Raw genomic sequence first — 17,572 nt, forward strand, 5'->3', positions numbered from 1 at the left:
CACAATGCAACATGAGCTACTGGTAAGTGACTTTTATAACTGTCATGTTGGCTACTCATGTTGTCCTGGAGCCATAAAAAACAAGACATATTTTAAATGCTAATACATTGATCAAAGCAACAAACAAATTTGAAGAGCCATTTGGGAGCTGAATAACTCATTTTAAAGCCGGTTCTCTAAAAAGAGCCAGGATTCCCGTCACCATAGACCCAACACTCTCTATCGAAGTGAAGCTTAAAAAAATATATCCAATTTCCATATTCAAGCAGCCAATGACATTGGAACAGAAAACTGAACCTTATAGTAGTCATTTAAACCGTGGCCTTAAATCCACCCAATAAATCAAAAATCAGTCCGTGCATATACTTAGGATACGTGTGCTGTTTCTTTCATCAACTTTTTTTGTTTTAAGGTCTGTTTTCAAGAAATTTGAAAGGTTCTCAAAATTATACCAAGAATATATTAGAATACAATACTTTAATTTCTGATGTCAAAAGAAACCTTTTTTACAATTAAAACTTCCTATGGTGATAGACACACAAACATCACGTACCGTTTTCAAACTATTTAATTAGTGTTGAGATACGAACTGTTTTAAATTTAAAATAAAAATAAGAGCACCCCCTGGCCCCCAAAACAAAAAAATGCTAAAAAAAAAAAAGTTTCAAAATGGACAGGGAAGACATTAAGTTAAGCCACTGGATGGTGCTGTTAGACTGTTGAATACTTGATACGATAGCCCGCTGGTTTCAGTCCTGTTCCTTTGCGAGAACAAATCCTTTTTGGCGAGCTGCTGTATCAATGTTTGTGCCTGAACAAAGCCTCCACTGAAAATATAAAACACATATACACACAAAATGACAGAGGTTTATTAGGTGTTTTTCTGATGTCAATGTAGCATTTATTATTTAAAACAGTGTCTTGAGTAAGTGTAAATCTCTCTCTCTCTCTCTCTCTCTCTCTCTCTGTCTCTCTCTCTCTCTCTCTCTCTCTCTCTCTCTCTCTCTCTCTATATATATATATATATATATATATATATATATATATATAGCGCTTGTGCGGCACAGTTCATGTCATGGGAACCTGTCGTGGGTTCAAATCCAGCTCCAGACTTCCTGTGCGGAGTTTGTATGTTCTCCCCGTGCTTGCGTGGGTTTCCTCCGGGCACTCCGGTTTCCTCCCACGTTCCAAAAACATGCATTTCAGGTGAATTGGCCGGTCCAAATTGTCCCTAGGTGTGAATGAGCGAATGAGTTGTCTGTCCCTGTGTGCCCTGTGATTGGCTGGCAACCAGTTCAGGGTGTCCCCTGCCCACTGCCCGGAGATGGCTGGGATGGGCTCCAGCCCCCCCGCGACCCTAATGAGGATAAGCGGTACGGCTAATGAGATGAGATATATATATATATATATATATATATATATATATATATATATATATATATATATATATATATATATATATATATATACAGACTGTCTCAGAAAATTAGAATATTGTGATAAAGTTCTTTATTTTCTGTAGTGCAATTAAAAAAACAAAAATGTCATACATTCTGGATTCATTACACATCAACTGAACTATTTCAATCCAGAATGTATGACATTTTTGTTTTTTTAATTGCATTACAGAAAATAAAGAACTTTATCACAATATTCTAATTTTCTGAGACAGTCCTGTATATAATGTGTGTGTATATCATCGTTGTGTTCAGGGACATTTAGTAAATATGATTATTTGTCTTCATTTTGTTCTTTGCAGTAAATGGGATCAAAATCCCAATACAATCACTGTTTTGATATATTGTAAGAATGTTCACTTAGCTTAGTAAATACGAATATTGTGAAGATGTTTGGCATTTCACTTCAAACAGGTAAACTTGGAAACAAAAAGTTTAAAAAGTGAACACTGTGTGTGTTCGAAACAACATTTGATTCATACAATGCTCTTGATGTGAATTAAAACAGAGCCTATTTTGTTAGCCATATGGTGAAAGAACAAGTTATATTTTTGCTGAATAAATGTAAGCAATATTTTGTACAAGAAACTACCTGACCGCGGTTCTCTCCATTTATTTTTTAAGGTTACATAATTTAGCATTTTATTTACATCAGATTTATTCTGCCTTTTATTAGAATGCTATTGGAGTAATCCAAAAGTAATCAAACGTAGTTACATTAATAATAATAATAATAATAATAATTTCCTTTGTATTGTCATTCTTTGTAACAATGTACACAGAACGAAATGTCGATACACCTGACCCGTTGTAGCGAGTCGATGCAGCCGCAGCCAACAGAGGGCGCCGCCATTATACCAATTACTGCAATATGATGGTATTGGGATTACGTGACTGATTACATTTTTCACCAGGAGACTCGTAACTTTATCGGATTACATTTTACTAGTAACCCTCACAATTCTGAACAACAATTCCCAGTATCTTGAATTTCATTAAAGACAAGTGAGGCAGAGCTTCACCTGCCTCCCCTGTCTGCACATCACAGCTCGGTAACGGCGGAAGTGGTCGATCTTACTTGTATGCTCCTGAGGCGACATCTGAGCGCTCATGACCTCGTTGAAGACCTGGAGCCATTCGTGTTGCTCGGCTTCCGTCTCGCACGTGAACAGGAAGCTGCGGTCGGGCGTGATGATGGTGATGCCATGCTGCCAGGCACCGTTGCAGTACGTGCCGGCGGGTAAGCCGGCTGAGGCGCTGTAATGCTCTTTGCTGCCTAGGAACACTTCGCCCTTTGCGAACGCGTCCTGCAAACACGAGTGTCTTTATGACCTCATTGCAAGTATAAGCACAAAAAACAATATGTATTTTGCAAATCAGACTTATCTTTTATCATTTTACAATTTTTGTGACTGCTTTTATGAATAAATTAAGGAGCGATTGTATGTATTGAGAAAAATAGGGTCATTTATAACGCATGCTGTACGGTATCTCGAACAAGAGGGACGCTTTTTTTTACATAATACTCTTTGAAAAGTGTTTAGACAGTCAAAAGGAGGGGATCAAGATAAACTTTAGCTTTTCCTTTTTGCTATTTTTTCTTTCTGTTTTCAAAGTTGTTGATTTCATTGTAACCTTGTATTTGGATGAAAAAAGTGAAAGAGAAATAAAAATAATAATATCAATCAATCAATAAATCAATAAGCAATTGGAAAATCATGCACTAGATTAAACTACCCTTAAAATAATATTGATTATTCTTTTATTTCAGTAATATTTTAAGAAAAATAGGAAAGAAACGTTTTAGGCCGTTCGATTAGAAAAAAAAATCGTTATTTCTCGGTGAATATTAGATTTCTCAATAGAGCAAATATCTAATATGTACAATCACTACTACCACTTCTACTACTATTACTGCTACTACTACTACTACTACTACTACTACTACTACTACTATTACTACTACTATTACTACTACTAATACTACTACTACTACTCCTATTGTTGTTTGCGATTAATTTATAGTTTATATTATGTTTAAAAATTAGTTTACATTTTCCCAGAAAGTATTTATTTAAAAAAATAAATGAAATATTGTGTAAAATAACTATAGTTGTGCTTTACATTGTGACAATTTGATTGTGAAAATAATGAATGGAACTTTGCAACATTTTTTAAAAATGTGTGACATGTTAATAAAATACTTTGCACTAAAGATTAAAAAAAAAAAAAAAAAAAAAAAAAAAAAAACTCTCATTTTTAAATATTCAGTTTTCGAAAAGTTATAAAAAAACTTTTGGAAAAACTTAAAGCTGATAACAACATAGTCATATCACTATTATTTTAGGCATTTAATTTGTTCTTGTGCATCACTCTATATTAAGTAATGCTATATAGATATTAACATTTTATTAATAATATTATACAAATGAGGTTAAAATTACATACTAACACAAGCTCCCCCAAAATGTTAGCATATGTGTACCGTTGAGTGTGTAGGTTCATCTGTCCTACTAACCAGAGGGTCTTTGTAGTACATGAGTCTTCTCTGGTCCAAAGTGAACCAGCGTTTCTTGAAACCTTCTGTTTGCTATACAAGAAAAACAAACATTATTTGTAAAACTCAGATTCCATTGACTGACCCTAAAACTCTAGCGCAAAGTTGGTTCAGGTCCAAACAACAGTTGAATTTTCCCCTGGCTGCAGTACCAAAATGATTGACATGTCTGTGTACATTTTAGTCTACCACAAATTAATAGCGTCTTTCATGATTCGAGACGGAGGGGAACTCTGACTCTGAGTTAAGTTTCAGTTTGGCTTTTCAAAGAGCTCAATAATCAAAGAGGCATTGTTAGTACATGCATTAGTCATCTTGCTACCGAGTTGTTGGAATTTCATGGGGAAAAAAGAAGACATTGATCAAAAACTGGACTGTGCACACGCTAGTGATTTGAAGGGGAGTCAGAAATTGCTATTGAGACTGAATCAAATTATTTCATAACTTGTGTCATTTTGTTGTTGTGAGAAAGGAATCTTGAAATGGTCCTTAGTTTTATTTTTCTATGACAGATTTATGTGTGGAGGGCACATCTATAAAAATATAGATAAACCTCTATTATAGGTTTGGTTATTATCTAGCCGGCTAACCCCTCATTGTTGACCAGCCTGCAAGGCCTTTCCCGCTAGCCTAAAAAAACAGAATCGTGTGACGTTAATTAGATGTTGTCCATCAATACTTAAATAATTCCAAAATGTCTCTCTGTTTACTTTCATTCATTTTCCCTGATTGTGCTGCTTGCAGATGTGTCCTTTCATATTTAAGCATCAAATTAATCAGATATCAGCCATTGGTTGTTGCTAGGCTCAGAAATCTACCAGAAGCCCTTCAAATCCTGAAGCCTTGTATCAGTCTTCGAGAAAGCTGTTGGTTTAACCAATCAAATTCGGAGTTGGTGTCTGAACGCCTGCTAGCGAGGTTTGGGGAACGTCATCGATTTCACAAAATATGAGGGGGGCAAGGGGGCAACAGCCGTTAATCTTGAAGAGACCAAGCTTCACAAGGAAATATTGTTGTGTTGATTTAATAGCGAAAGGTTGGACAACTTCAAAGCGGAAAAGCCTTTCCCAAGCAGGAAAAGGTTTGTGCGCCACTTTCAGCCCGGAGGTAAGATCTTAAATCAAATCCAAACCTGATACATATTGTGGGCCAGTCAGGCCTAAAATTTCAATTAATACATTTTGGTTGTGCCGAGCTTCTCTCTCTCTCTCTCTCTCTCTCTCTTCTCTCTCTCTCTCTCTCTCTCTCTCTCTCTCTCTCTCGCTATTTTTTTGTTTTATCTAACTATTATTGTTCTTTTTTGTCTCTTTTCATACACATTCTGTTACAAAAGACTGGCTCTACGTGTTGCGCCTTCGCGCCCAACTACCTACCAACAACCTCTTCTTGCCGGGTCTCCGGGCAAATTGCGCTCCGTGGCAGAGTTTGGTGGAGTTTGGCGGAGTGTGCAGCGAGGGGCGGGGTCGGCTCAAATCTACTTTCCTCAACCCTACTCCTTTCAAATAAAATAGGAAATTTGACTTCCAAACTTCAGAGTTCACGAATGACACATTACGAATTCAGACTAGAACTGAATGCCTATGTGTTACAGGTACTGCACGCCACTACAATTTAGTAATAAGAATATTTGTCCTAGTAAGGCCTGGTGGGTTGTGAATCACTCTGCTAGCAACAAAGGGGTTTCGACGTGTTAGCTTAAAGCTAAATATAATTACACTAGTAGGTGCCTAAATGGATTTCTTATTTGGGATAAGACAAAAAGTATCAGAGCCTGGATTAGAAGTCCATCCATCCATCCATTATCCGCAACGCTTATCCTCAGTAGGGTTGCAGGGGTGCTGGAGCCTATCCCAGCTATCTGCGGGCAATGGGCAGGGGACACCATGAATTGGTTGCCAGCCAGTCGTAGGGCACACAGAGACGGACAACTCACTCGCTCATTCACACCTAGGGACAATTTTAACCGGTCAATCAACCTGACATGCATGCTTTTGGAATGTGGGAGGAGACCGAAGTGCCCGGAGGAAACGCACGTAAGCATTGGGAGAACATGCAAACTCCGCACAGGAAGGTTTGATCTCACGACCTCAGAACTGTGCCGCTAACCACTGCGCTGCCGTGCTGCCCGGATTAGAAGTCACAGTAGGGTATTTTAAATGTAAAGTCTTGACAACCCAGTTCAAGCAATGCTTTGTAACCATTTTATAAGAGTTTTAAACCAATAAGATTAAGTCATACAAAGAAACTGAACAGATAAATAATGAAAAGGGGAGACCTACCCTGGGGCCCGTCTTTTCCATGTAGCCCTCCTTCAGGAAGTTGCGGGTGAGTTTGGGAACCAGCTGAGAATAAGAACACACAACAATCCACAGTAATGAACAACCAAATACTCCTGAAAGTAGGTTTGGATGATCTTTTTTGTATTAATCTGAATTTGTTAGTATGGATAATTTGATTTAAAAAAAAAAAAATCGTCCTAATGGGCTTCTGTAACCTGAACTACTTAAGTTACCGTAACCTGTGACCTTAACTCTTGCATACTTAAGCTGGCGTGGTATAGCTACAGTAAGGCATGGGCAACATTTTAAAAAACTTCCAGCCGTTGCTAGTTTGGATGTAATGGTTAGACATTTGCAATAAAGACCCTAATGCTTTGCAGACGCTAGCATTAGCGATTAACATCCCAGACTTGGCTGCTAACATTAACGGTCGCTGCTCAGTTGGTGAACCGGGCATAAATACATACAATTAGGCTGACTCCACTGTGCCAATTTGTTGGAAAAATGAAACCCAGTTGAGCACTCATTATCAAATAAAGTGTGTATTCTGTCTCCTGTATTTATACTGTATACCATTTCTCTTGGATATTAGTATTAAAATCTTGAACAGTTACAAATAACAGGAATATAAACATTTAGTACCATTTACCGAATCTAAGAGACTATCCATTCATCCATCCATTATCTGCGGCACTTATCCTCAGTAGGGTCTCGGGGGTGCTGGAGCCCATCCCAGCTATCTTGGGGCAGTGGGCTGAGGACATCCTGATCTGGTTGCCAGCCAGTCGCAGTGCAAACAGAGACAGACAACTCACTCCTTCATTCACACCTAGGGACACTTTGGTTAGGCCAATTAACCTGGCGTGCATGGTTTTGGAATGTGGGAGGAAACCGGAGTGCCCGGAGGAAACCCACGCAAGCACGGGGAGAACATGCAAACTCCACACAGGAGGTTCGATCTCATGACCTCAGAACTGTGCCGCACACGAGCTAACCACTGCGCCGTCGTGCTGCCCTGTAAGAGACTATATTAACAATAATAATACTACTAATAATACAAGTTTTAGCAGTGATCCCAGAGGAAAATAAAGTGATTATTATTTGTTATTAATTAAATAATATTTTATCGAATATCTTGGGTAATTTATATGCATTGAAATAAACAGGTAAAAATAAAAGGAAAAACTGTCACGGTTGCCATGGCGCCCAACTGGTCCCCACCGTGTAGCGCCAGGTTCTGTCACGGTTGCCACGGTGCCCAATTGGCCCCACCCATGGACACCAGCTGAAACACGTCGACAGATTGCTCCCTGACTACTTCAACGCTGTCTGTGAGTCACCTGGTGTACAAAACTCCTGCTAAACTCTGATATGTCAAGCCTGTGAATCCCCATTTTGCCTGTGTTGTTTGCTTTTTTTTGCCAAGCCCTGTGAATCCCCTTTTTGCCTGCGTTTTTGCTCTTGTTTGCCAAGCCCTGTGAATCTCCGTTTTTTTGCCCGCGTTTTGCTCCTGGTTTTTTTCGCCGCGATCTGTTTGATTTTGACCACTTCCACGTTCCGATCAAACTACTTCCAGGACCAACGATCCCCGGATTGAGTGTGCGCTCATTCCTCTTCTCCCCAATAAACTGTGGGTAACATTACGGGATTGGGTTCTCCTTCTTGTTTCCTGTTCTGCTTTGTGACAAAAACAGGGAGAAAGAATAGTAACTAATTATTTTATTTAAATCTGATCTTTTATTTTGGGGGTTAGACCAGTCTTACTTTAAACGTGGATCCTATGTTGACAATGAATTTAACAGGCATAGAAGGGGGATTTCATCCAGGAAGAGGAATTCCCACTTGTGAGGCCCCTTCTCAAGATTTCTTAGTTTCCTCATGCCGAGGTTTTTGAGTTTTTCCTTGCCTGCATGTTGGTTTAAGATCAGGGGATTGTGTAATTGTGACCGGTGCAGTCCTTTGAGGCATCTTTTTTTAAGGGCTATCCAAATAAATGTGACTTGACTTGACCTGACATGGAACCCAACAACTGGAATTTAAAGTAAACTATGGGGTAGAAAACAAATTTGTGGTTTTGGACAACTGACTCGTTTCGAACAACACACAAAACGTTATCCTGATGTGTCGAACCCCTGTCGTCATGGTTACTGAGGTCAGGCATAAGTGAATTATGCGGACCTGATACATATTGTGGGCCAGTCAGCCCTAAAATTTCAATTATTACATTTTGGTTGTGTAGAGCTTCTCTCTGGCTATTTTTTTTGTTTTTAATTGAATCAATTCGTTCAATCATGAAAGAGGGAAAACAAAAAAGGGGTAATCAGTGACGTGCAGTCAGGGGAGGCGGGCGAAGCCGTGTTTCACCTGTCATTATGGAAATATACAATTAAAAATACATAAATGGTTATATATATTCAGTGTTAAAGTTATTTTTCCTTTATTCTCACAATTGTTTGTTTTTGTTTTTTAAGTGAGACCAAAGAATCTGATTTGGTGCCCCAAACAATACAATTTGTCATTGTACTTGCAAGCAATAGCACTTGCAAGCGTCCAGTATTTCTTTTTGGTGTTACCTGGACTTTTTCTCAAAATTGGAGGATTACACATATATTGTTGTTTCTTTCTCTCCCAATCAAGTGATGAATATGATTTTCTATATGTTCATTCATTTGTCATCACAGAACACTAACCCCAACGCACTTCCCTGGCGGTAGTACATTCAAGTATAGCATATTTGAGCAAACAACCCACTACAGTAGATCAGTAAACATGGCCCGGGGAGGACACTATTGAAGGCGTCCTGACCTCTGCGTCCGAGGCTCCAGGGAAGGCCACCTTCATGTAGTGAAGCTGGACAGCTCGGATGGAATTGAACCAGTCAACGATTTCCTGCAGGACAAAGATGAGAATCATTCCGGGACGGAATCTTTACACTTGGGGGTGGGGGGGGTTTCAACCTTTCCACTGTCGTGGTAGAGGAAGATGTTGCGGGTGCTGTAGTCTTTCAGGTATGTGATCTGAAGACCGTTAGGGTGTCCGATCTTGTCAGGTTGAAAGGTGGCGTTGATGCTGTCCACCTTGATCACAGCTTTGGGCTCCTTGGCCTGCAGGGGGAGAAAAATTCTACTTAATCGATTGGTATCGTAACTGTTCAGTGGCACCTCTTCTTACGAGCTTAATTTGTTCCAGGATTGTGCTCATAGCTCGAATTGCTCGTCTAACATCAAACATTCCGGTTGTATCCGCCAACTCTGTTTGTCCCTCACCCCCCTCATCAACCACCCCCCCTCTCCGAAGGAAAGCAAAGCCTACTTACAACAAAGACAGTTAGTTCTTTGTTCCATTATCTCTTTGTTTCCTTATCCTCACTGTAAATGTAAACTGGAGTCGTCCAATTTCGTTGTCAGCATATCCCATGTTGTAACAATGACAATAAAGGCATATTCTATTCTATTCTATTCTATTCTAATGAGCAAATTTTCCCGATATGAAACAATAAATACTCCTGTCCTTCCAAAACTATAAAAATGGACCCTAAATAGATATAAAACACATTTTCCTTCTCAGGAAAAACACATTTAAAGAGTAATTTACCATAAAACATTAAAAAAATCTGTAATAAGATAAATAAGATATTAACGAAAAAAAAAGTGAGTTTTTTTATAAGTGCTGTACCAATTTTGTGCACGTGCTGCAGAGGAACAGGAAGAAGGAGGGTTACAGTTGTTGGGTTGGTTCTCCAAGGAGGAGTCACTGTAATTATTTATCTGTCAACCTATACTTATACACAGATTTTTTTGTAATTAATTTTTTTTATTTTTTTTTTAAGTTTTTTTTAAAAAGGCTAATCTCATTTTGCCAATTTTGGCTGTAATATGAATCATCTGTCACTGGTTGCAGATGAAAACTTGATAATAGATTGCTAATTTTGTTGCGGTTGATACATAGTCTGTCTTGCTTTGAGTAAATAGGTGCTGCTTTGTGTTTTTAAGGTTTACTATCGCTTATCAAGGAGTATCTGCATTCATTAATAATGTATGAGTTTGAGAGACTGTCAATGACACGTAAGCACTTACTAGACACTTTAAATTAAAGTTACTGTAACTTTCAATGAACGTACACACACAAAAAAAAATATAGCACATTTGTTTATTTTTCGCCTGTTGTTGTTTCTGGAGGAGCATTGAGCAGTCACAAACAGTGAGCAATTTGGAGCGGTCTTGAGCCGTCTCTAGTGGTAGGATCTGGGACTGCTTGTGAACTGGATTTCTGTTAAACTCGTATCCTGATATTCCCGTGTTCAGAGGTGCTCGTATAAGGAAGTACCACTGTATTTATCTTTGTGTGTATTCGTGCGCGTGTGTGTAAATTTGATTACATCATGTTTGGTGAAGTACTTGAGCGTGCCTTCTCTCTCGGAGAGGACGAATCGCCTGCTGAGAAACAGCCCGTTGTCCCGCCCCCTTTTCATCAAAACGCCGTCCCTGGTGCCTGAAGGACAAAGGTCATCCTTATTTATCTTAATCACATTCTTTTTAAGGGACACTCTTTAGCACTTGACAACAAGTTGTTATTGTATTGTGTTGTGCAACTGCAAATGACAGGCATATTAATAAGATGCATATACAAATTTAGTACCGTTTACCAAATGTTATAACATATCATATTTTTTAGTATTATTATTAACATAATTTTAAAGTAAGAGTGTGTAATATTTGACCACTAGATGTTGCTGTATTGTTTAGTGGAACCAAAAACGAGAGCTGGAAAGCACATGGAAGCATACAAACTACAGAGAAACAAATTGACCAAACAACATGATGATTCTTCCAATTACCCTAAAAAAATGGTTTTGAATCCAGAGGGGCCCTGGCTAGGGAGAAACTCCCAACAAGACTTGGCCAAAAAGTGTTTGTATCCCTCAGCCTTTTTCTATGCTTTACCCAGAACTCTGACTTTCTTGGCTTCATGAGTGAGCTTTTCTAGAGTAAGGAGTGCAATTGAAGGGAAGGGAGAGACATGGGAAAGTGCCTTATTCCTTAAATTATATATATTTTCCTGTGTAAAGTCTGAATTTGTAGGGAAACCAAAATATTTAAGAGATTATTTTGTACCATTTATTCATTACAAATTACATTTTGAGAGGAGACAACATGACAACATGACTCTTCTCAAAGTAAATACAACTTTCCTTCTTTAGGTATGTGTTTATGTGTGCGTGTGTGAGTCTGTGTTATCTTGCCTTTCTCATATGTGAAATCTTTGCCAGGTTCCATGAATTCCTTTCGTTCGTACTTTGCTCGTATCCACTGCTCTTTTAACGCCCTGATAAATAGCACAGCAGGTCAAAAAAATGGCAAACTTTAGTTTCGCAAAATATTGGCCAGTAAGTCGTAACACATTACGTGCTAGAATCAACGCAAATGTAGTCTTTTGTTTTCACATTCTTAAAATTTCTTGAAAATTTTTTGTTCTCACTGGCAGTCTTTGTGCGATGGCTTGTAGTAGTAAACTGGAACTGCTGCCTCATATTTGCTCTTCATGCGCTTGTTACCATTGTCTGCCATGTACTTCCCCAAAAACAAAAAATGACCATGTATATTGTCAACCTGGAGATTTTGTTAGCCAGACTATCGTGTGGCTTTACCTGAAGCTCGAAGTCCTCCCAGTGGGAAAGACTCAATGACTTCACCTTGCTGACATCAGAAATGTTTCGATGGATGCCAGAACAGGCCAGACAGATGAACACACCTAATGTAGTCGAACCCCAGTCTGGGTCTATGATGCAAAAAATGGAAGTTCATTAAAAAATCATTAAAAAACACAATGACAAACTGTAAGCTTCAAAAATTAATTTAGCTGGTCGTTAGTCAAATATGGTTATGTATGTGTATATATACATATACATTTTCTTTTGTGGCAGAACGGCGACGCGGTGGTTAGCGCGTGTGCGGCACAGTTCTAAGGTCTTGGGAACCTCCTGTGTGGGTTCAAATCCAGCTACCAGACTTCCTGTGCGGAGTTTGTATGTTCTCCCCGTGCTTGTGTGGGTTTCCTCCGGGCACTCCGGTTTCCTCCCACATTCCAAAGACATGCATTGCAGGTGGATTGGCCGGTCCAAATTGTCCCTAGGTGTGAATGAGCGAGCGAGTTGTCTGTCCCTGTGAGCCCTGCGATTGGCTGGCAACCAGTTCAGGGTGTCCCCTGCCCACTGCCCGATAATTGCTGGGATGGGCTCCAGCACCCCGCCACCCTACTGAAGATAAGCGGTGCAGCTAATGAGATGAGATGAGATTTTCTTTTGTTTTGTAAAGGAGTGAGAGCTAATAAGCTATGCTTCTGCTCACTCCTTTCTGTATTTTGTTTTTTTTCTTCCTTTGTTTTTTCATCAATGTAACTTCTTAATTTGTTTTTTGTTTTACATGTTTTGTTTTGTCAATAATCAGGAAGCCTTGAAGTACTTGTAAAGCATATTCAGAAGGCAACAACAAACAACATTTTCATAAAATGTTTGCAACCATGACACAGGAGAATAATTCTATTTAAAGGTCCATTTGTTGTTGTTTCTTTATACAGAGTCTGTTTCTGTCACTTGAGGGAAAACTTATTTTATAGTATATGTCTCTCTATCTATCTATATAAACTGGTCATATCCCTCGAGAGGGGTGACCGACAGCAAGACAAACACAGACAAAAACAAAAAAATAAAAAGGGAAAAAGGAGCAAAAAACACAGACCAAAATTTTTGGACCATGGCCAACCCAAATGCCCAAACACCCAAACAAGTTAAGCACCTCGGCACCCAAGTTGGTCATGTTTGCGGCCATCCAGATGAAATGGGACAAAAGAAGGCGGCCATGTCACCCGGGCCAGGGTAACACAACACACTCTCTGTTCAACAGCAGGGCCCGACAGCTTTCACTGGTTTACCCCTGCCGCATCATACGGGTGCCCTGCCCATTCCTTAGAACGCATCCAAACATCCCACTATCCTTTTACAACACCTCTCCACTCATTCCTATCACCAACAAGAGCTCTCGCTTCCACTAGATTTAGACCTTTTTCCTGCAGTGCACTCATAACACCATCCATCCATGTCAATCGCGGCCTTCCTCTTGGTCTCCTTCCATTTATTATTTTGAATAATAATCAAACTAACTCTGATTGGTTTGACAATTTTTATTATTTTTTGCTAGTACTCAATTTTTGTTCCATTTAAACAGCTTTTTTAATTTACCCCAAGTTTATTTATTTTTTCAAGCAGATTGATTTGTGCAAAAATGCTTCCTTTCATTTAAAAAAAATTGAGATTCACAATAAATTTTTTGCACTTTAAAAGAGCAATTTTATCATACCCAATACATTTTACAGAATTTCATACCATCCGCAATGGTAATTAACCTGACAGCTAACACATTGGGTAAAATTGAACATAAGCATTCGAAATTGTACTTTACTTTCATCCTCTTTTGTAGGGGACATTACGCATGAAACTTTTGGGTGTCTGTAAGTTTAAGGCACAAAAAGTCTCGACAGTCAGTACTTGTCATTTTTTATATCTAACTGGCAATCATCGGCATCAGACAAGTTCTATATCAAGTCAAACAAATGGGCCGTTATATGAAAAAAAAAAGAAAACAAGTTTCAACTCAGGGCCTCATAGGCTTTCTTTGCCTTATTCTTATCTGGTGAGCAAACATTCTTATCGCATTCTTATTTCAGAAGAGCGAAGAACACAGACTTCCTTATAAGACACCCAACCACAATATAAAAATGAAATACAATGTTAAAAAATGGTCCGTTTTGGTCGGTTGTTTATAAGACACGGATGATAATAGATAACCTTGTATTACTTTGATGTCAAGCTTTAAAAAATAATGCTGATGCATGATGTTGGGGAAAAAAATTCAAATTATATGTTTTTTTCTCTAAACAAACAAGCCTTTATTGAATTATTGGACTTTGTAGGCTTAGTAATTATTTTGTTTTAAAATTAGTCATATTTATAACCTTTGAGAATATCTTTTTTAGTAGTTCTTATGATGTCAGTGCTCATTATGTGTACATGTTTTCAGTTGACCCACAAATGATTAATATCAACTACCTCCCAGGATCACCGTGTATAAAATTGACCAAAGACGTGCAATTATTTCATCAAAGAGACGGAATAAATTGTGTGCATTTAAATGATCGACGCCTAAGTAAGCAAAGTAGGAGGTGACAATAGATGGGACCCCAAATTACAGGTGTGAAAATCTGTGAAAAGAGTATTGGGGTCATTAGAGTACTATAAGTACCGCAAGGACAACCCAAGATTTGGGGTATTGATAATTTGATTCTGTTGTTAATATCGGACACCTGCAAATGGGATTTCATCGAAGGCCATTTCATAATTTTGAGTATAATTGCGCATTGTTGCCTTTTGGGCAGATCCGCTTTTGAAACCTAGGAATTTTAATTAAAAAAAGGGTTTAGGTGAGGGCCTTTGGAACAGGTTGAGGTTTCTTATCTGAAGACTGGGCTCTCTCCCCTTGTTATCATTGCAATGTCAAAATACATTGATGTATTTTCTCCTTATTTGGAGTACCAACTAAACTATAAACTTATAATGAATATAGGAGCAAATTTCTTATATAGGAATAATACCGCTTGTTGGACTCATGGTTTTATTAAAACATAATGCGTTGGTGCGATAGGAAAACCTTTGTTGGTATATTATTTAAATTAATATTGGGGTTTTAAAATAAAATGGAATTTAAATTGAGATGGGATCGAGATTTGGGACCTCCCTATTGTGTTATCGTGGGAGTATTTACGCAGATTTTTTGGGGGGTGATTTATAATTGTTACAATTATTTGCTGGAGTTACACAACCCTGTTGCATTAAGTCACCTAATTTATTTGATATGTCAATTTGAAAAATGAAAAAAAAATTGCATTTCTAGGACCTCACTAATGTATAGGACTGTATCAGAAAATAAGAATATTGTGATCTTTTTTTTATTTTCCATAATTATAAATGCCGGAGTCTCATCCCCCTAGTGGGAGGTGGTTTGAGTATTTTCTGACTCTTTCTGGGAGATTGATACAGAGGAGGGGATTCCCAGCCCCCTCGCTCAACCCAACTGATGTGTAGGGAGTCATTGGGTCACCAAATCCCCCCAATTCAATCCCCTAATGCCGAGCGCCAGGCAGGGAGGCAATAAGTACCAATGTAACGGGTATGACTCGGTCGAGGCTTGAACCACAACCTTCCAATCTCGGGGCGGGTGCCCTTACCCCCAAGGACACCGAGCTTGAAATAAAATATTTTACTATAATACCACGGCGGCGCAGTGGTTAGCACGTGTACTTAGGTATGACTCGGTCGAGGCTTGAACCACAACTTTCCAATCTCGGGGCGGGCGCCCTTACCCCCAAGGCCACCGAGCTTGTAATAAAATATTTTACTATAATACCACGGCGGCGCAGTGGTTAGCACGTGTGCGGCACAGTTCTAAGGTCTTGGGAACCTCCTGCGTGGGTTCAAATCCGGCTACTGGCTTTACTGTGCGGAGTTTGTATGTTCTCCCCGTGCTTGCTTGGGTTTCCTCCGGGAACTCCGGTTTCCTCCCACATTCCAAAGACATACATTTCAGGTGATTTGGCCAGTCCAAATTGTCCCGAGGTGTGACTGAGCGAGTGAGTTGTCTGTCCCCGTGTGCCCTGCGATTGGCTGGCAACCAGTTCAGGGTGTACCCTGCCCGCTGCCCGGAGATGGCTGGGATGGGCTCCAGCCCCCCCGCGACCCCAATAAGGATAAGCGGTACAGCTAATGAGATGAGATGAAACCATATAAAAAATGACATTCTGAATTCATTATCAATCGATTTAAATATTACTTTAATATATTTTATGGTTTAAATATTGCTGATCATGGCGTACACTAACATATCCCCAAAGAATATACTACTAGCCTATTTAACAAGTCAGCCATATTCAATTCATAAATTAATACTACCGGTATACAATATTTCGGTTGATTGATAATAAATCCAGAATGTGACTTTTTAAAAAAAATGGCATTAAGGAAAATACAATCAGTATCAGGGTGTCCCCTGCCTACTGCCAGAAGATAGCTGGGATTGGCTCCAGCACCCCCGTGACCCTACTGATGATAAGCGGTGCAGATAATGGATGAATGGATAGATTAGGGAAAATAAAGAACTTTATCATAACATTCTCATTTTCAGTGACATCTATAGGATTTTCTCCCCTAAATTTTCCAATTATTATTTAATATGACATATCTGTTCAATTTAATTTATTTTTTCATACTTAAATCAATTACTTCATCTGGATGACATCCGTATGTCTTTTTTGGTTTGTCGAGATCAGATTCGTCACCTTTTCAATAACATTCCTTTTTTTACTGTCTACTTTTTACGTCTCTATTAATACACCTTCCCGGGAACTTATTTGAGTTACAAGGAAATTGTGGCTTTTCTTGTGCATGCCAGCCCAAACCAACAGAGCGTGTGAGGGCGTGTTCAGCGTGTCATGACTTGCATGAAACTTCCACTAAAAACCTTTTGGAGTTTCCACGTCGCATAACTTAAATAAAAAAAAAGAGTTCCCACAATGAAACAATGAAGAGGAAAACCGTCTTTTGGGCAAAAAGTTGCCAGTCACATATAAAGTAGCGATTATGCCATTCTCACCTGGCGCCCCACAATCTGCGCAGGTGTCATTTCCTGGCCTCTGCAGGATTTCTCTGAGCACCCGAGTGGACATTGACATGGTGGACGGATGAAATTTCCAGCTAATCCACAGTCGAGAACTGAATGATGGTGGTCTGTGGAAGTACTTCAAGTTGCGTCTTCTCCTGGCTGTCTCCCCCACCGGAAGTGTACCACAAACTAGATGAAGTGGATGACAAAGTCCTCAAAGACCAAGCACTTCCATGTTGGAGAGACACGCTCCGTGCGTAAATTCCAAGATCTCATGCGCGCGCAGTAAGTGTAACCTGATATTGCACAAGGAAGCGCATTGCAGAGGGTTGTGCAGACTTGTTTGTTTCACCCCCACCTGTGCAAGAGACACAATTTACCTATGAGAAGTCGTTTGGGAACTAAAATCCTGTTTGCTTTCATGTATAACATCATACTCTTACACACGCACAACTGCACTCTCATACAGACACAACATACCACGAGAGGCCGTTTGGAAAGTAAATCATATTTGCACTTACATATAACATGATACTCTCACACATGAAAAACTACAGTCTCATACACACA

At 39.2% G+C, this 17,572-nt stretch overlaps 1 protein-coding gene across 1 annotated transcript; it reads right to left on the reverse strand.

The window, feature by feature from the left end:
- Positions 1-550: 550 nt before the first annotated feature.
- Positions 551-17,297, reverse strand: LOC148361494 (arf-GAP with dual PH domain-containing protein 1). Its single transcript, XM_088342192.1, has 11 exons — positions 16,994-17,297; positions 11,941-12,071; positions 11,772-11,863; positions 11,536-11,618; positions 10,672-10,784; positions 9,251-9,397; positions 9,099-9,182; positions 6,294-6,356; positions 3,976-4,047; positions 2,536-2,764; positions 551-827 (listed from the first exon to the last, which is right to left on the reverse strand). The coding sequence occupies exons 1-11, from the start codon at positions 17,070-17,072 to the stop codon at positions 799-801; spliced, it is 1,122 nt and encodes a 373-aa protein (XP_088198318.1). The 5' UTR covers positions 17,073-17,297; the 3' UTR covers positions 551-798.
- Between the last annotated feature and the right edge of the window lie 275 nt (positions 17,298-17,572).

Source organism: Urocampus carinirostris, chromosome 8, assembly GCF_059441175.1.
Source record: "Urocampus carinirostris isolate Australia breed hairy pipefish chromosome 8, RoL_Ucar_1.0, whole genome shotgun sequence".
Classification (NCBI taxonomy): Eukaryota; Metazoa; Chordata; class Actinopteri; order Syngnathiformes; family Syngnathidae; genus Urocampus; species Urocampus carinirostris.